We start from the raw sequence: 20,362 nt of genomic DNA on the forward strand, positions 1-20,362 counted from the left end.
ATTAGAATGTTAAGCAAAAGCAGTGACTCGCATTTATTGTATTATTAAAATCCGTAATGATGTGGAATACTGAACATGTTTTTTTTTTTTGTGACATGATAAACTCGCAAGAAGAAAATACAAACTCGCAAGAAGAAAATAAAAAAAACTTTGACTATGTTAACCAAATCATAGTTGAGAGGATAACACCACTTTAAACTTTTGATTTTGTTTGTTTAATCATCAACTTTTGTAATAAAAGGAAAAACTTGGAAAGGAGTGGAGGAGTCTGTTAATGGGGTCCATTGGACATGATTCCCAAGCCTTTCTACCCTCCTACAAATACCCCCTTCCCATTGCCATTTGCCACCATCAAACATCAATCCACACTCATTTCCCCTCCTCTTAACCCACCTTCTTCACTTCACTAATCTCATAATACAAGCAAAAGCACTCCTTCCGAGGTCTTGAAAGACCTCTGTTGGATGCTATTGCTAGCTATTTTCTCTTAAAACCAAACAACAACAGGTAATTTCACCTATATCCATACATTGTAGAGATACGTGTATTTTGGTATATGCTGCTACATGCATGTTTCTTGGGAACTTGTTATTTGTTGTTTAGCTTTAGCTATTTCCTAAGCTGTTTTGTTTTGTTAAATGTGTAGATAAAAATTCCAGTACCAACAGCGTGGGTATTAATAGTTGGAGATGTCTGCCTCACTTAGCAAGAGCTTTCTATTATCTTCAGCTGAAGAGGTCATGGATTCCAAGAAGCAAGGCATAGTATCCATTCTGGGATCGGATGCTGAGAGACCCACCAAAGCTACTTCACTTAGAAGAACTCTATCTGCCGATATGTCGTCCCGGAAATGGCTGTCTCCCCTGAAAAAGAGTCCATCATCCCAAGAATTCCCTGTTCCTTCTTCATCTGAAGGAGAAGAGGAGGAAAATGAAGCACCAGATCAATCCCATATCTGGGCTTCAATTCGACATGAAAAGAAGCAACCTCAAAACCCTTCCCAGTTCGATATATGGAGCTCAATCATATCACAAAAGGCTGAACAAGAGTCTTTCAAGTCATCCCCACCTTATATTCACCCTCTTGTGAAACGATCCACCAGTTGTTTAAGCGAGAAAAGCCTTGAAATCTGCACTGAGAGGCTTGGTTCTGAGACTGGCTCTGATGGGTTCTCTTCAGAAACTGGTGAGGTGGAGGAAGATCAACATCTGCAACACCAAAAGCAAGAAACACTAGAACCCATGATGATGCCTTGTTTCCATGGTGAAAAGGCGACAACTGTGAAATACAGCTATGATGCTGGCAAGAAATCGCCAAACCCATCATTTCCACCACCGATTCCTTCCCTTTCTGGCAAAGGTGGAGCATCGAGGCGCTTGAAGACTCATCGTGATAATGGTAAATTGGTTATTGAAGCTGTTTCAATGCCTTCATTGAACAACTTCCTAGCTCAACGCCAAGACGGCCGCCTTGTCCTCACTTTTGCCAATACCACTGCTCCTAGTGAAGCACAAGAAGAAGAAAGTAAGGAGGTAGGAGAGTTGGAAGAAGAGTTTGAAAACTTTGGAGAGAAAGAAAGTGAAATAGGCATTGATGCTGATGATGATGATGATGATGATGATGATGATGAAGAAGAAGGAGAGGAGGAAAGTGAGATTGAGCTGGCTCCTAAACTATCATGTGGAGCAATGAATGTGCATAGGTTAGCTGTAATGATGAACAAGCCCATATGGTTAGCAAATAGGAGGAACCCAACATGGCCTAAAACTTTTGACGAAATAGTCAAATTTGGAGAGGGAAGGGAAGGGAAAGTTGAGTCAAATAGCCCACCACCACTAGCACAGTCATTGCCACCACGTCCACCACCGTCCAAGGCGGCTGGAGTAGGAGCAGCTTCATCATTCAATGCTTATGAGTACTACTGGAGGAGGCCCAATCAGGGAATGTCAAAGACGGCAGCAGCAGTTGTTGACCCACTTGCTCAACAGTCACCACCAGGGAAGGACGATAGCAAGCTGCTTTTCCTGACAAAGAATCTAATGGCTAATAAAGATCAACAACACTTGCAAGTGTTGGAAGCGAAGAAAGGTGATTACATTGTTCCTTTGTTAAAAGGCTGCAAGGAACCTAGGAGGTCCCTTCTGCTCTGGGAGCCCTATTGCATTGCCACTTCCTGATTATCCAAAAATACCATCTCCAAGTTGTCGCTATTATTATTGTTATTACTTACTATTGATTACCCTTTCTTTTATTTTCTTTTTTCTCTCCTAGCTAATTTTTCCACATCCACTCGTTGAGAGTGATTGTGTAGTCAAAATTTCTAATAAAAATGATCTACGAAAAAGGAGAGAATACTTTTTTGGAAATTTTGGAAGATGAAATTTGGAATATATAGTGGTAATTTTGTATAATTCTCTTTGCCTATTTGTAGCTAAAAGCATCGTCTTTGGAATGGGTGGACTGTCTAGTCTGTTTCGTCTGTCTTCACAGAATGATGGGTTTTAGACTTTATATATATGTTTTTCTTGGTTGAGCAAAGTTCTTAGCCAATGGGGTTTCAGCATGAGTCATGGTCGACTTAACTGCTTTTGATTTTGGGGACATAATCATCTAGAAATTGATACAAGGCCTTGGCTTTGTTCCTCTAGGTTAAGGTTTTGAGTGTGATTGATATTCTTTCTTTTAAAGAAACCATTTAAAATAGTTTGTGTACAAAGTGTGTTTTTGACAATGATAGCCAGCTCTACAACAATTCCTTTGGTACAAGTGAATGTAAGAAAATATAAAGCAATGATATATAATAATGTAAATAGTACATAAGATGTTCTTAAATTAATAATTAAATCAAAGTCAAGTTGAAACCAATAAAGGGAAAATTCTTTTTCTTCAGACTCTTTTACCAGTAAAATAAATTCAAATACTAAAATTCGAACCAAATGACATCTTATAACTTCATGACATTAAGCAAAACCTGAAATTGTGATTGCTAGATTTACAAATGAAAAGAGTGACAAATTTATGACCAAAACTTGTAAACTTTTCATGTTTGAACAACACTTGGTTTTCTTCACACAATCATTACATTGTACAGAGAAAAGAGAATTACACCAATCAACACCTCTTGATACAAGCAACGCCCAATATGATCCCTCATCATCATCACATAGTAAAAAATATTAGACCTAAAACAAGGACTAAAAAATATATATAAAACTAATGTGAAAAATACTCAACACTACCAACCCATTTGAAGAAACCACCCGACTTCTACCTGGCTGTGCCTCAATTTACAGAGGGAGAAGCCCAACTTGCAACTTTCAGCACATATCCAAAAGGAAACCTACGCCGTGCACAATCTGCTTCTCTAACTTGTATCTTTCATACTACCACAGCACCTTGCAATCTGGTTCCGAAACTGTGCATCTTTCATAATCTCAAGGCCTACCGTGTGCTGAAAGCCGGCGAAAAACCAAAGTCAAAGCCTTCAAACTTTGTTACGAGAGAGATTACAAGTTTGGAAATGCCTGTATTTGGCATCATGCTCTTATACGGAACAGGGAATCACCATGTAGTAACATGAACCTGAAGGAGTATATGGAAAAAGATTTGGAAGGATCTATTATATCCAAGCAAGAGAGCCTCGATCATTTGCCACTTGAGGACGACCTCTAGTAGGTGTCGGAGGTCTGTTAGCATTCAACTCCTGATCTCATAGATGTAAAAAATATTAGTATAAGAAGCTATGCACGTGGTCCAAGCAAAAGAATGCAGAAATAACAAAAGACTAGTTACTGCTAACAAAGGGAATGAGGAAGCACCTGCATCCATGTATCTTCTATATGACATTCCGGTGATGCTTCTGGAGATGACATTGCTGGGGGTAAAGGATGAATCAGCTTTGGAACTACCACGAGATCTCTACCCAAAACTAAGATAGCGCCAGCATTATTTGCGGTGCCTGAAAAATCAAGCATGCAAATTTTAAAGGTTAAATTGTCTGAACCTGACATATTGCATGTATAAGCATGGGTCAGGGACACACCACAATAATTGGTTGCCGAAAATAGAGTGATCAAATGTCCCTGGGCAAAGCGCTCAAAGCCATCCATAACACACTCATGAGCACGAACAATTAACTGAAGATCATTATTATTGCAGAATTCCATAACACGATCAGGCTGCAACAGGAAAAACCATTTACATACGCGTAAAAAGGAAAATCAGCATTGAAGCAATCAGAACAGACAGTTTTACTCAGAAATGACCTGCACAAGCAAGCGGGAAACAAAACAGAAGCAAATTTAAACAACATCTTGTGTCAAAACTTTTAACTTTCAATGGTATGTTAAAGATACCATCATTTCCTTAAAGCTTTTTGTTTTGTGTGAGCATGTGTGAGAGAGAAAGGAAAGGGGAGAGAATGAAGCAGTTTCATTCAGGCAGATGGCCATGCAAGTACTTCCTCAAATATTGAAATCAATGAAACATGCAGCTAGAAAGGACTTAAAACGCTGTAGTTAAACAACAGTTCTAAAGTAGCACACTCACCCCAAAAGTAACCAACCCTGGACCTCTAGCATTTGGTCGCAACCCTTCCACACTATCATTTTCTGTTGGATCAGACCTAGAATATAAAATGACAGTAAAATGTATCAGCAAATTAAAGGAATGAATACCACTATATTTCATGACTAAAATAAAACAGCAACATGCTCCGACCATAATAAATCCATAAGAACAATTGAGCCTGCTTCCATTGTAATGGGACGCTGTAGGTTCTCAATCTGTTCCACATGATTTATAGACCGACCAATGCCACCATGCATACAAATGATTTTCTTCTCAATTAGAGCTGCCAGAGGAAGCCAATTAAATAACCGGTTTATGCGATGCCATGCCCATATTCCATCTCTCTCACCCTGTTACATAAGCCATCAGAATTGGGACAAAAACATTATACAAAGAATGACTAACATCTTTCAAAAACAACGTAAAACAATACCATGCGCTCAATACACTCAATCCGGAAGCCAAAAAGTGCATTGATATCTGCAGCCTCATGATTTCCCCTAATTAAATGTACATTATGGGGATACTCAACCTGCAACATAACAGAATTATAGAAAAGCTTGGCTCATCAAAAATTTCAAAAGAAAGTAAAAGTGAACATGAGAAGATAATCAAAGCACCAAATTTCTAAATTTACCTTCAATGCAAGCAGAAGAGTAATGGTCTCCAAGCTGTGTTGGCCCCGGTCCACATAATCTCCTAAGAAGAGATAATCGATATATCTGATAGTAATTTATACCAAACAAATATCAAGTAAATAAAATGTCAAATTTAAAAATGAGATGCAATACAGCACATGCAGATTACACCTGAGACAGTCAATTGAAAATTTGCTAGTGAAGAGCCCTCAGAAAACACTAATTTTTAACCAAACACTTACGCAATGTCCCCAGCTGTTGAAGGTGCACCATATTCATCAAAAAGGCGCATAAGATCCCCAAATTGTCCATGTAGATCACCAAAAATCTTAATAGGAGCTTTCAGCTGTAAAACAGTTGGTTCGGCAGCAAATATTTTTTCAGCACTTTCACAGAGATCTGCTATTTCATTGCAATCTAAGAAAAACTGTCGACGAACTGGAGGTTTCCAACCACGAGGCTTCAAAAGATGTGCAATGACCTGGAGAAAGTGACATATAGACACTACATTATAGTTGAGCAAATGAATCTTTTCAAGATTCTAGAGGGAAGCATTTTGACAGATATAACAGGGGCACAAATGCAAGACTAAGCTAAACTTCTATCCACACTAACATTGATCAGTATATCAATGACCAATTGCTGAAAAAAAAAGCTGAGCTTCAACATATAGGAATTATTGACCACATTATTCAACTTCAGTCTTCAAGAAAAAATGGATTTTTCCAATTTGAACAAGAGAAATCTCTAGGAGGAATTCTCTCCAAGCCACTTATAGTACTAACAGAAGCAATTTATTATAAAATCAATAACCAACTTTTTAATGCTGAAGTGCATTGGTGAAGACTGCAAAGCAATGACAATTCTGTAATGGCATTGGAAGCATGGTAATGAAATCTGGCCCACAAATAATCACAAAGTAAACAATTTGTAGCTTTTCAAGCTTTTCCTTTCCCTTTCCTTTTATATCATAATTGAAGCTAAGTTCATTAAAAAGCTAAGGAGATTTCTTTGAGAGCTTTGAGATATATAGTTCCTTCTGTAAATCAAGATGTATAGCTTTTCAGGCTTTTTCTTCTTTCCCCCTTTCTAAGTTGCATCAAGACCTCAGGAACAATACAGAACACATATACATATGACGATAATAAATGTGAACCCACAAGGATAAAATAAGGGAGAATTCTGTCATCTTCAAATGAGAGTTCAATAATAAAATACTGTTGTCCTAGATTTATCAAGTGCCATAAATAAAACTGATCCATCTTAACTCAAATAAACTAAAATCAATCTCATTGAAATAAAGTAAATACTATAACAAAATCTTAATCCATAAAAAACAATTCAAATAGAAAGAAATTATTCTTAAGTGCTAGTGTTTGGGGTTTAGCGAACAGCAACAAAGATCCTGCTTTTACTATTCAATTCTACCCTTTTCATTTGCAGACACATGAACCATTACCTCTAAAACACAGATGCTGCTTTACAATACAAAAAATGAGGATATTAGTACCTTTTTGGGGACACTATTGATAGACATCTGCCTATCTAATAGTTTCCTTGCTGCAGTTGCACTCTCAGGAGTCCCATAGCTAACCCGCCTGCCTTCATTTTCAAATTGGTCAATAGAAAGCTGTCTTACCATCCCACCTAAAGCTCCACCAGTCTCTGCAGCCACAACCACCTATTGGCATAAAGGAAAAATTAGACAAACTCACAGGTACAAAACAATGCCAAATGACCTAAAACAGTATCATGTCAATCAAATTTTCAGATACTGACAGCTCTGTGGTGAAGCCTAACTCCAGCTGGAGCAACATTATTTGACCCAGCAGAATCAGGCATTTTAATCAAGGTAGACATTTGTTTTCCACTAGGTGTAGCCTCTGCCCCTCGATCCCTATCAGGAAGTTCAACTTCTCCATTAACTTGTCGTGCCTTGGCAGCAGCCAATGTGGCACTAATAGCCTCAGCTTCAGCAGCTGCAGCCTCAACTAAATACTCAACACCTTTGCTCATTCTCCTGCAAGATAAACCACATTGTATTCATTGAGGTTGCTTACGCATTTTATACCAATAAATAATACCCCCAAAAAGTTACAGTGGTTGCTTACCGGGATCCTTGAAGCATGGCATTTTCAGTGCTTATGTCGGTATACATATCCCCATTTACAGGGGGAGCAACTGGACTTCCCAGCACAACTGCTCCATCAGGAGCTGCTTCAGGCATTGTTTGCCTTTCTCTTTCATCACCAAAACCATACCTTCCAGGTAACCGCCCTGCATTCACATTAGAAGCAGCTGCTGCAGCCGCAGCATGTGAAGCTGCTGCTGTTGTCTCAGCAGCAGCCAGGTCTTCAGCAACAAGCAAGTCATCAAGCAACACACCTACAGCATAAATAATCATATTACCACAGTACTAGAATTACCAAATACAGATTCTCTTCTGAATAAGCATTAAGCACCAAAAAGTAGCTGCAGCTCAAACTCCATGATACATTAAAAGTACTTAAAGTTTCATGGAAGTAAATTTCTCTAATTCCCAAGACAAAAGAAGAATTGAAACTTTTATAGTCTCTCTTATAACAAATGTTATATACAAGAAAGTGAAGAATGTACATTTTGAATTAGGACAATGAGCACACAACAAAAACCAAAATTCATTCTTCAACAATTTTAAACAACCAAATTTTGATCTCATGAAGTGAGGAAGAACCAAGGCCTACAATATTAACTGACAAGCCTTGGGTGACCTCAGTCTAGATTATCAGAAAATGCAGTTATAAAGAGAAACTCTAATTATGTATACGATATATAATAATGGCATACAAATCTAATAGGCAACTGATAACTCCATGCTGAGGCTAGAACAAAAAGCATACATGCATATTTTAGGGGGGAAAAAAGGCTATCTTACCACCACGTAAACCACCATAAATAAATATTAAGTCACCAACAGCAGCAGCTGCATGTCTGCAGCGCCTTGTCAACTCAACAGAGGCATCTCCTCCGGCAGCATCTGCACTGTATCTGCCTGTCCTCGGACTAGTAACAACAGATTTTGTATCACACCAAACTCCCGCAGCAGTATCCAACACTATCAGAAATGGGAATAAGTTAGGAACTGCATGAAAACCCCAAGTTTTACATTGAATAAATGTGAGATCAGAGAAAGGATTGACAGCTTTAAGAGATAGTTTGTTCCCTACTTTATGCACTACCATTGCATCACTTTTTTTCCAGTAGAGAGAATAACCTATATTTGGGGAAGTTTATAACAGATTTTACCTGAAAAAACTACTTTTAAACCTTAAGATTTTACAAACTGATATTTGACACAAACCAAACAAACCACTAGCACAGTACATGTAATAAATAAGTCATGACACCAAAAAAAAAAAAAAACAAGGCCAAGCACCTGCAACACTTGACGAGTCTTCAACCATGCGTCCACCACCAAGTGCCCCACCAGAAACATGGAGCCTTGCATTGACAAAGACCTAGAAACACAGCACGTGCATCTGATTCATCTAGCCAGAAAAAGTCATGAATTGAACTGAACTATAAAAAATGAGCACAATAAAAGAAAAACTCACAGCAGCATGTTGATATCTTGGTGATGGTGAGACACCCGGAGCAATTGCCCATTCCCATCGACCATCCCTGTGTTTTGCAAGTCCATATGCACTAGCCAATGGCTGAGAAAAGAAGCATGAAGAGAGAACAGATTGAACAAACCCAATGGTACAAAGGTATGTATGCATATCAAAATAAAAAGGATAAATTTATGACACCATTTACATGCATCTTAGATCAATCTTTAAAATATCTCCATTGCTATTATTTTCAAATTCATTAGAAATCATTAAAATGCCTCTCTCTCCCTATCTAGACAGAGAAATATAAATTTCAAATCAGTGCCAACATTTATAAAGATGCATTGAAACTTTACCCCAACTAAACATGGAAAACCTGCCCTAAAGCAAATAATAAATCGAAGATAAAACCAGAGACTACAACATCTTGCGCCATATTGTTCAGAAAACAATACATATATACATACATGTATATATTAGGCCATACATTTACTAATCTAAACACCATTTGGTGCAGATTCTAAACTCACCACACTGTTAGCATCCCTCCCTCCACAGAGCAGAAGGAGACCATCTGATCGTGCACTTGCAGTAGCATACCTATTTAAACAGAGATTGTCAACAAGGAATTAGTTTAAAATTGCCTACATAAATCATCAAAAAAAAAAACAGCAACAATAATCATGTAGATGCTAGCTTGAAATCATTGTTTCGGAGAGTATAAGCAAGACTATGAGCTTTAATATACAACATTATCAATAAAGTTATAAAATACCAGAAGAGGAAATAAATATAGATACATCAATAGTCACCATGTCCAACTGCATCCATTTTGAAAGATAAGCATAGCAATACAGTATCATTTAGGTTCATGTCATGCATACAGCTTCTAAGAGACCCAAAACTATAAAAATAGAACAGACCATGTAATCTAAGGTTAGTTTTGGCACACTACCACAAGTCAGTTCTGTGTGTGTATGTGAGAGAGAGAGAGAGAGATTACATGCATGGAGGTGGGCCTTCCCCTTCAGGTTCCAATTTACGCCATTCATAAGGCTTGGCAGCAGTATCCAGGGCCCATACATCAGCCAAAGGTCGTTTTCCTGGAAATGATGCACATCGTTCAGAAAAGAATTCACTTGAAAATCTAGATACATTTTAAATAAAAATTAAAAGAAATTTCCATGATAATTTTAAGAAAATGCAAGCAAGAAAAACAGAATAACAGATTATTTACCATCATTTCCACCAATAGCCATGAGATACCTTTGTCCCACCAAAGCCATCACATGTCCATAACGTGGCCCTGGCCCAGGGCCTTGCACAACAACCCTGAAGTACAATGAAAAGTCATATCAATAGCCAACCATAACAGTATAAATAAGGTGCAAACACATGCATCCTTCAAGACCAAACCTATGCCACCGTGGTCGCTGCTGTGTGAGATCAAGAACGTGAAGATCCTCAGCAGACAAACCAGCTGGACCAATTCCACCCTAAGTCAAAATAAAAACTTCACATGAGGAATTACTAACAGTAGAGGGAAGAAACTTAAATAAATAAAAACATTGTAAACAGAAAAAAAAAAAAACAAAGGATTTATGATAAAATACAGTGTGCTCTAACCTGAATAACGACCATAGTTCCCACGGCAGTTGCCACATGAGCTGCCCTTGGTGTAGGTGGCTCTCCAAAGGGCGTGATCCTGTGAGATTACATAACGAGTCAAGTGGATATCAGGAATGCAGAACAGCAGTAATGAACCCTTAGTCCTAGGCTTACCTAGACCATTTATTACTTAACACATCATAACAGTGCACATCAGCAGTGGCACCTGCTAGTCCTGAAATTTAATAGAAACAAAAAGAAGTTTAGACCATGAACATCATCCAACACAAAAGAGAAAAATTCTAAAGAATTATTTCTTAAAAGAGGGATAGGGGCAACAACAACCATCCTTGACATTCCATATGTTGCAGATTTGTTGGGGATTAAGCCAAATAAAGGTCCTACTTATTCATTATTACTTGAAAATTGATCAAAAATCCTTGATTATTTTACCATTCAAAACTTAAAATGAAGCCCGATATTTAAACTTCAATCATCCTAAGTGTATGCACTATATGATGATTATTTCAAAAGAATGAAGATATTATTTTTCTTAGTTAGAGGAGCATGAATTATAAAAAATAAATAAATAAATAAAGAAGAAGAAGAAGCATGACTATTTCAAAAGGATAAATTGGAACATTAATCGTAACAGCAGGAAAATTTAGGCATGGCGTTTTCTGAATAAAGAAGTTTCTATTTGCAACTTAAGGTAAACCAGGATATTTAAAACTGTAAGCTGAAAATAGTCGTATTGCTAGTTTAACTTTGAAAAAAGGTAAGAAGTCCAAAAAAATCAGCGTCCAAAATATCACCAGAAAACATCTTTAAAGTGTTTTGGGAGCTGGCATGGAAGGAAAAAACAGGAGGGCAGGGAGAGTGCAAACTCCAGAATACAAAACTGAAAATATTGAAACATCAGTTTCACACAAGGACCAAGAGGAAAGGAATATACTTCTAGCCTTCCATCACTCCATAAGACAAAATCATGGGCATTTTGAATTGTGCAAAACCCAAAGAATGCAAGGTTCAGATGCCACCTCCATAATTCCAAGCTATAGACGGTTTTAAAATTCATTTAACTTGGTATTAGCGAAGAACCTAAAAGATTATCACACTACATCTATTCTGTAAAAAAAAATCAGCCTTCTTGAAGTGGCACCCCTTTAGAGTTTTCTTTCTTTCTTTCCAAACAACAAAAAGAAAAGAACTTGACTCTTTAGAGTAGTTCCTTCCTCCCCAAACCAATAAAAGGAGAAAACAGTTATTTACCTTAATACAAACATCAGCTGAGTAATTTGGCCTAGTATTAAGTTAGGGTTTCTCACCAAATATGAATTGCTGAAGCAATAATTTCTGGGTCTAAACTCTAAAGAATACGCATCTTAAATCCTCTAAGGTTCTCACAAATATGTGGACACCTATAGGCTATGGCCAAATTTCTTTGCATCTTAAATCACTTAAACCACAGTAAATTTTAAGGGTTTCTTAGACATCACATCAAAATGGAAGAAAATAAAAATAACTTACTGATGCCAGCGCTTCCAGCCGACGATGGAGTCCCAGAAGCAGCAGAATTCCCTTCGAGTGCCGTGGCGCCACCAAATAAAATCAACCTGGGCCCAATATACCCAGGCGTCCCTTCTTCCCCCACAGCTACCACAGCCGTTAGAGTATGCCCACACCTAGGACCTGGCCCGTCTTCTTTCTTCTGAATAATCGCATTAACCACCGAATAAGTGGGCGCCCATCTTGGCCCAACCACCGGCGTTTGCGGCTGTCCCTGAGTAGCAGGTGGGGCAGCAGCAGACTGTTGTTGCGCCGAAGTGGGCGCAGATCCAACAGGTCCCGGTGGCGAAGCCTGGTTCTCTAGTTGCTGGTTTTGTTGCTGTTGCTCCCTCTCCATCGGCGCTGAAGATTGAGAAGCTCCGTTTTGATTCTGATCGTGGTCAGTCTCAGGCACCATCGACGAATCCACATCCATTTCTTTAACGTTCCCAAATTAAGCCCTAAGTTCAACAAATCGTAAATAAACTAGGCACACTATCTTTCCTTAACGCTATTGCACTTTCATTGACGGTGTAAGCTTGAGCTTGAAATTTTACTGCGACTTAATAGAAGAATGCCAACGAAAGCGAAAGACCTGCGATTGTAAGTCGACAAAGAGAAAGCCCTAACTACTTTTCCAATGGCTTCACTCGCAAAACAAGCCACCAACGCGGGCAAAAACACCGCCGGCTCCCTCCTGAGATGGAAAGGTCTTTCCCAGAGAGGTGATTGATTAGTACTAGAAGGTTAAGGTTAAGATGAAGAAAGTGCTAAACAAGCAAAATTCAAAATTATAAAACCCTCAATCGAGGCAAATCAAGATCTTCAACCTAAAATCAGAGCTAATTCGATTTTCCGATCAACATTTTTCGAAAACCCTAGCTCAGATCGTGAATTAACCACCTCGTTAGAAAATTCCACAAACACATTCCAGGAAAAATTAGTTATAATTCCAGGAAATAGAGGGAAAATTGAATGGAGAAAAGAAAAAAAAAGAAGGGTGACAAACTCAAAGCCTTTTTAACAACAAAGAGATGAAAATTAATGATCTCATTTTCTCTCTCTAGAATGTGTATGTTATGTAAGCGTAACTCACTCTGTTCTTTTTCGTAAAAATAAAGTTGATTTTTATTTATTAATTGTTTCTATCTTTTACCGGAGCAGCCGGTAAAGGGACTTATACAAGGAGTAGAGTGGGCGCCGTCTTAGAGGGGATAATGAAGGCGGAGAACGGGGAAGGGTAACCGGAAAGGGGTTAACATATAACGGTGATTACCGATTCCTATTTGCAAGGAGGTGTGCATTTTGCCACCTATTATGGAGGAATTCACAAACCACGCGCAATAATACGCCTGGATTTCCACGCGCAAGGCTAGATTAGGCGACACGTGGAAGTAGGAATTCCAGACTCAAAATAAGGTATTTATTGTTTTAGGGTTCTTCTGTATTAATAGATTACATTCTCTAATGCCATGACTTTTGAAGCATTAACAACTATACGCATTAAATAACACTTCACTTTTTAATTAATTTTACCAAACTAAAAATATTCTTTTTATTTTCTTTTGAAATACATCCACTCATTTCTCCTCTTCTATTTCCATATAAAGACAACCTACATGTCTTAATAACTCTTTTAACATCCAAATTATGTAGATTAGATGAAGTCATAATTGAACATAAAAAGATTTATTAGCATAATTTAATTTTTATAATAAATACTTTCTCTAAAAATATCCCCATTCAAATCTTATTATAACAGATTTTTAATAAATTAAAAAACCCTAAATCTTTGTTCTAACAAAACTTTAATTAAAAGAAAAGACGTAGTTTATGTTTTGAGCTCCCTTAACAACCACATCACGTTACATATTTGAATTAATGTATTCTAATTTTTTATCTCAATCTTTCAATATCACGTTTCTTATTGAATAATAATTTCAATAAAATATGATTTGTTGTATCTTCTTTGAAGTTTTTTTTCCTCTAATTGAGTTATATATATTGTATTATTTTCGTATAAGATACTTAACATCTTTTTCCATGTAATTTACTTATCTTTTGAACATGTTATGTTGATAGTCTTAGCCAAGCATGCTCTTGCCTTGCTTTTTGCATTGCAATTATTCTTGCATTATTTAAAGAAGTGTAACTAATGTACATTTTGTTAAACGTCATGATGGGGTTTTTCCCCCACATGTAAATAAATATCTCATTTGAAATCAACTTCTATGCTAATATAATAAATATCTAGCATATGCATAGTCAATTAATTGAGATTTTGAATCATTTGAATAAAATAATCATATACCAATTAAACATATGAGATATGTAAATATGTTAAATTCCATTCTAATGTCTGTATGTTAGAGAAGAGCTAAATCTTGCCAACAAGCTTACAGAAAAATGTTGCATCAAGTGAGTCGTACAATTTTTTTCTGAGAATTTAGTATCCTTCTACGATTTTAAATCATTTAGGAATTTTTATATAAATTTCATTATCAAGTGAGCCATACAAATTGGCTGTAACGACATCCATTAGATGTCTATCAAGTTTTTCATAAATACCAAACTAATAATATATTTAAACATGATCGCAATAACCAAAAAAAAATATGTCACTTCATAATCAATCTTAAGTCTTTGCAAAAACTCTTATGTTACAGGTCATGCTTTATATCTTATGGTTTCATTTCTTTAATTTTATTTTTGTACAAATTCTCATTTATATCTTACAGGTTTGACACCTTTATTGTTTAGACTACAAGTCCGAAAACCTCACATTTAGTAAGTGAATTCAATTTACTTGAATTACATCTTTCAAATTTGGCCAATTTTCTCCTTTTCTACATTCCTCAATATATGTAAATTCAATATCCTCATTTTCTAGTATTATTTTAACAGCAATACAAGAAAAATGTTGTCAACAAATAAATTTTCTTAGTTCCATCTTTTCCTATAGTAACATAATTTATCAAAATCTCTTCATCATTATTACTTTGATCATGTACCTTAACCTATTTCTAGGTTTTCTAAGCAGTTATGTCGTTACCCTCTTTTTCAATGCTCACCTCTACAATATAGTCATTTATAGCATTTGCTTTTTTTTTACAACGATTTTTATCTTTAAAACCAATTAATCTATTAGGCTTTGGAAGAGGATTTTCATTGGCGTTAGTAAATTGTCCTATAAGGACATAAATTCAAATTGAAACATTTTTAGATGGTACATAAAAATTAATAACTCTTTTCTAGTTAGTAAATACCTTTGGCCATTGATTGTTATACTTCGTAAATGGATTATCTTTTAAATTTCTAGTTTACATTGAATCGTTCAAATATCTTGATAAGATAATAATGATTCATTCCATGTAATTTCTTTTATCAATTGCTTATTTTCTCCCCCCTAATGTTAGGAACATTGTTTCATCAACAATAAATTGGAAAATATTTTACTTTGACCAAAAGCCAATTGTAATGTAGAATATTTATGATAACCTATTAGATTGATGATACAAGTGTTGTAGCATGTAAAACAACATAACTTCGTGTTGAAACAATAAGCTTTGTTCTTATAAGTAATGGTCTAGCAATTATTTGGAAGTGATTATTAATGATTCTGGTAGATTATTCTATTTATGAACATGAGAAAAAAGACTTTCAAATGTTATTTTTATGGACATACAATAATAATTGAAAACCTAAGACATAAATTCACCAACATTATCAAGACAAATTTTCTCAATTACATAATTTGGAAATTATGCCCCTAATTTAATTACTTGTACAAGCAATCTCGCAAAAGTCAAGTTGCAAGTTAACAATAAATACACATGTGATCATATTGTTGATATATCTTTCAAACCATCGAGTACTTAAAATGATCCATATGGTGGGCAAATAAGTCCACATATATTACCTTGAATGTGTTACTGTAACAGGTCGGTTTTAGCTAAAACGGAACAGTGGTTTCAGAACCACAAATCCAATACTAAAAAATTATTTTAATATTATTTTTTGTATTTACAGAATGTTATTTGATATGTGTGAAAATTTCGTGAGCTAATTTTATCGTTTAATTGCTCAATTTGAGAAAAAGGACTAAATCGTGTAAAATATAAAAGTACTATTCTATTAGCTAAAGGTGTCTAATAGCTATAGAACCTTAAATTTAAGGTCCTTAAGTGGTAAATATTCTATTATTTGGTTAGTGGATGTTAATGATTTGGCATAAATGAAATTTTGTATTAATTTTAAGGTTAAAATAGTAAAATAGTTAATGAAGGTTATATTAATAAAAACAAAGTGAATTTTGTCCATCTTTTCTATCTTTTGGCTGAATGTTGGTGAAGAATAAAGTCTTTAATTGTGTTTTAGGGTTCAGCACTTGCAAGGTTAATTGATAAGTGTTTTGAGCTCTGTTTTTTAATGATTTTTACGTTTTTGAGATCGTTGCTTTGTAATTTAGTTAGCCCGTACCTTTAATTTTGAAACTGTTAAAGATTTTAAGATTTTCCATCGACGATCTTATGTGGTCTTTGGTGTTTGAAGATGAAATATTAATTTTGGATGATAGATTTTCATGTTTTGTAAAGTGATTTTTGATGAAATTGCATAATAGGGATTAAATTATGAAATACGCAAATTGAGTGGTTGAAATGTGAAACAAATGAAATTTTTGGGCTGCTAGGGACTTATATGTAATTCGGTCAAGCTTGGGTTTACTGAAAATATGTGAATTTTGTGTATTTGTGAAATAGGGACTAAATTGTTAAAAGTGTAAAATTTTAGGGCTAAAGTGAAAATAGGCCTAAATGTATGTTTTGGACTAAATTGAATGAGTGGTTGATTAAATAGGTTAATTTTGAATGTATTTAGATCAAGAAAAGAGGAATCTGGAATTAGATCGTGGGAAAGGCAAGATTATCGAGTAATTGACTCATTTCGCCATTTTCATACTCGAGGTAAGTTCGTATGTAGTCATTTCGTTATAAAAGTATGTTAGATGCCTTGATATTGCATAAAATGTGATTATGAGATTATGGATAATGTTCGAATTGTGGAAACGACTCTACAAATACCTTCGATGATAGGAATAGAAAGTGTGAAATCCCGGTTGAACGTTAGGAATAGATTTGGATACTAGTGTCATATTATTTGATGATAAGTTGAGTTGGCTTCGGGCCATGACATTAGCACTTCGGGTGTGAGTTATACTGATTTGGCTTCGGGCCATGCATATCGAATGATTTGGCTTCGGGCCATGATAATTATTCTTCGGATAAGTTACCTTTATTTGGCTACGGGTCATGGTATGGGTACTTATCGTATGTGACTGTTAGGTATCCAATTTCTATCCTGAATGGTTCAACGAGTAAACGAATGATGTGGTTGAGAAAGAGGTTAGTACGAGGAGATACAGGTATGTATAGAACCAATTTGAGTATTAAATAGAAAAAGTTCAATGAGATGGTATTTAATCATGTTTTAAGACATGAGAAAGGTTTGTAGTTAATGTGAAATTGGTTGATTTACATTTATTCGATGAATTAAGTTATTTGCATACGTGCTTACTAAGTTATGAAGCTTACTTCGTGTTATTTTTCTATGTTTTATAGTGAATCATAGCTAGCTCGGATCCAGAAGTTGTTGGGAACATCATCGCACTATCAGACATCTATTTGGTACTTTTGAGTTATATATATGTTATATGGCATGTATAGGCTAGATGTGGTATTTTGGTTGTGATTATAAGCATTTGAGTTGGCTTATGAATATCTATGTTTGATTTGTATATAGCTAAGGAAATTGGCATATTTTGGTTGATTGGGTTGTGTTTATATTTATGCAAATGGCTTATATTATGAAGTGATGAATGAAATTGTGTTGCTTGTTAATGATAGGTATTATGGATATCAAGTAGTAGAATTTTGAGTATTGATATGCTAGTGAATTAAGGTAAATAATGCATATTTGATGGTGAGTACATAGATGAATTATGATGATGAGTTTTCGGTATGAATTTGAATGACCTAATTTGGTATTTAGATACTTGAATTGTTGATATTGGGAAAGCATGTTTTCATATTGATTTGGTTGCTTGGAATACCCAATTATGCTATTATTATGTGCCATGTGAGCTGTGTAGGTGGATGGTAATTTGGGGTGGCAAAATGACTTGGTAAATAACCTATTTTTGTCCACACGGGCGTGTGTCTCAGCTGTGTGTGATACACGATCATGTTGCAAGACCATGTGTCCCCTGGTATTGTTATTAAAATGAAGTTAGTATGCTTCACACGGTCTCATACACGGGCGTGTGACTGGTCGTGTGGTACAAGTCAGTATACCCTCTAATTGGCACATGGCCTAGCACACGAACGTGTGACTTAGCCGTGTTGCATAAGTCAGTATACCCTACAATTTTCGCACGGCCTAGTACAAGGTTTGGCACACGGGCGTGTGTAGCCACTTCGAAGGGCACACAGGCGTATGGTTGGCCGTATGACCCAAGTCAGTATGGATGCCCTGTTTCCACACGACCTGAGACACGAGCGTGTCTAGAGCCGTGTGCCTGTTAACACAGGCGTGTGTGACTGACTCCTGTATGGTTGAAATTTTGCTAAGTTTCCAAAATATTCGTATGATATTGGTTTAATCCTGAACCACTTCTAAAGCATGTTTAAGGCCTCGTAGGCCCTTATAAGGGACAATGTGATTGTATTGAATGATTTATGAGACTGAATGCTTTATGGTTGATAAATGTATATTTTATGTTGTGTATTGATCGGTAATACCTTATAACCCTACTCTGGCGACGGATACGGGTTAGGGGTGTTACAGTTACAAAAATGTAGGGGACTCTAACCCAATCTTAATCGATGATGGTTTGATAATCAACTTTCCTTTAGAATAAACAACACATAAGAATTCCTTAAATTGAAGTGTCTTCTAGTTCTTTGTGGCTTTTTTATAATTTTTTGCATCATTAATAATTTGGGACTGCCTAAACGGTCATACCAAATAGTAAATGTATTTAAATCTGTAAACTTTTAGTTTAATATAGCATATGTTTCAATTAGACTAATAGTTGTATAGTACAAGCTTAAAGACAAGACATGTACCTTTTCCAAAACACATTTCTTTCAAGATATAATTGTTATAATTCATACTCAATATTTTTCTCATTTGTAGTATTAATATGATATCTATTTCAATGGATATCTTTGAAGGTTTACAAATTTCTTTGAGATGATGAAAATAATGTATTATTTATAATAAACTTTGCCTCTTGAGTAATAATATTGCAGCTCTTTCATAACTTTTGTAACACCTCAATTTTCAGGATTTTCGGGATTTCTGTAATTTCTAATGACTTTTAGAAATACTGTGTTTTGACTGTTTGTTGCGGGTCTGAGTATGTTGGAAGGCCTTTAAAAAGGTCCAAGAGTAAATTTAATTCGAGCCAATTCCTGAATTTTTAATTTTGAGAGAGAGGGTTATGGCGATATGGGCTTTGAAAATTGAGGTGGTAAAATAGGACAAAAAAAAAGATCTGTGGTAAAGTGGCATGTGGCGCCACCTAGGTGTTTGGAGAGTGACGTGTGGATGTTTAGGGGGAGCCAGAGTTCAAGTCTGTGGTAAAGCGTATTGTTACTTTTATTTTTTGTGTGCATGTGTCGGGCATGTGATAGAGCTTAAGTGAAAATTCGGCTAGGGCTTTAGGAAGGTTGGGCCGTGGGTCTGAATGGCCATTAGGGCAAGCTTTATTTTCTTTTTGTTTTTTCGAATTAGGGTTAGCCACCTAGAGCCTTCCCTTTCATTCTATTCTCTTCTCAGTATCTTAAAAAGCTGAAAAACGCAAAGTTAGATCTCCTGAGTGACGAATTCTTCCTTTTCTTCTCCTCTCTTCTTCTATTTTCTTTTTCTCCTTCTTTTCTTCTCTAGCCGAAATATTCCTACCATTTTACTCATCTCCTCTTTCATTCCCATTCTTTTCTAAACCTCTATAGCCGATTGCCATAAAAGTCGAAATCCCAAAAATTGTTTCTTGTGCCGATTTCTTCTAGCCAAAATCCTCCTATTTTTTTCATCTCTTTTGGTCGATTTTCACATCCTCTAAACCTCAACCCCTGTCGGCAATACCACTGTAAAACCACCATACCAAATCATCTTCCTCTTCACAGTTCCAAAAGCCGAAAACACCATAGTTTTTAGGGACATATAGCCGAATCTTTAGATCTCTAAGATTCAATTTCTATAAGTGTTTAAGGGCTAGATTTGCATCAGATCTGAGTAGAAACTGAAGTGGAATCGTTTTGGTTGAAAGGACCTGAGGTAGGTACTCAATTCTATTCTTTATTTCGGGTTTTAGAAAAGTCGAAATTCCCAGAGCTTGAGGCTCTA

General features: G+C 36.0%; 2 protein-coding genes across 4 annotated transcripts; one reads left to right on the forward strand and one right to left on the reverse strand.

Annotated features, from left to right (window-relative positions):
* The first annotated feature begins 342 nt into the window (after positions 1-342).
* LOC107889226 (protein FAF-like, chloroplastic) lies at positions 343-2,411 on the forward strand. Its single transcript, XM_016813581.2, has 2 exons — positions 343-507; positions 647-2,411. Exon 2 carries the CDS (start codon positions 690-692, stop codon positions 2,175-2,177), a length of 1,488 nt encoding a protein of 495 aa, XP_016669070.1. The 5' UTR covers positions 343-507; positions 647-689; the 3' UTR covers positions 2,178-2,411.
* A 549-nt stretch (positions 2,412-2,960) lies between these two features.
* Positions 2,961-13,183, reverse strand: LOC107889225 (serine/threonine-protein phosphatase BSL3). Of its 3 annotated transcripts, XR_001681692.2 has the most exons (22): positions 11,939-13,062; positions 10,583-10,643; positions 10,427-10,505; positions 10,217-10,296; positions 10,038-10,132; positions 9,804-9,903; positions 9,331-9,400; positions 8,801-8,902; positions 8,623-8,704; positions 8,122-8,301; positions 7,319-7,592; positions 6,987-7,227; positions 6,718-6,888; positions 5,450-5,688; positions 5,207-5,291; positions 5,003-5,101; positions 4,720-4,919; positions 4,549-4,624; positions 4,043-4,178; positions 3,819-3,958; positions 3,566-3,703; positions 2,961-3,451 (listed from the first exon to the last, which is right to left on the reverse strand). XR_001681692.2 is itself a non-coding variant. In XM_016813580.2 (21 exons), exons 1-21 carry the CDS (start codon positions 12,390-12,392, stop codon positions 3,620-3,622), a joined length of 3,048 nt encoding a protein of 1,015 aa, XP_016669069.2. In that variant the 5' UTR covers positions 12,393-13,183; the 3' UTR covers positions 2,961-3,619. The 3 variants fall into 3 exon arrangements, 2 of the variants coding, with proteins under 2 accessions (XP_016669069.2, XP_040932390.1); XM_016813580.2 differs by having other exon boundaries at positions 2,961-3,703; positions 11,939-13,183; XM_041076456.1 differs by lacking the exons at positions 2,961-3,451; positions 3,566-3,703; positions 3,819-3,958; positions 4,043-4,178 and adding an exon at positions 4,236-4,265.
* Positions 13,184-20,362: the final 7,179 nt, after the last annotated feature.

The sequence above is a fragment of the Gossypium hirsutum genome, chromosome A09 (genome assembly GCF_007990345.1).
Source record: "Gossypium hirsutum isolate 1008001.06 chromosome A09, Gossypium_hirsutum_v2.1, whole genome shotgun sequence".
NCBI lineage: Eukaryota > Viridiplantae > Streptophyta > Magnoliopsida > Malvales > Malvaceae > Gossypium > Gossypium hirsutum.

Excerpts from the sequence above, each read along its gene's own strand:
- LOC107889226 (XM_016813581.2), top strand. The coding sequence starts at position 690 with ATGTCTGCCTCACTTAGCAAGAGCTTTCTATTATCTTCAGCTGAAGAG.
- LOC107889225 (XM_016813580.2), bottom strand. The coding sequence starts at position 12,392 with ATGGATGTGGATTCGTCGATGGTGCCTGAGACTGACCACGATCAGAAT. Across the intron at positions 7,593-8,121 it reads TTATGGTGGTTTACGTGGTG|GTGTGTTGCTTGATGACTTG; the intron begins GTAAGATAGCCT and ends TTTATGCTGTAG. Across the intron at positions 4,625-4,719 it reads GTTCTTATGGATTTATTATG|GTCTGATCCAACAGAAAATG; the intron begins GTCGGAGCATGT and ends TTTATATTCTAG.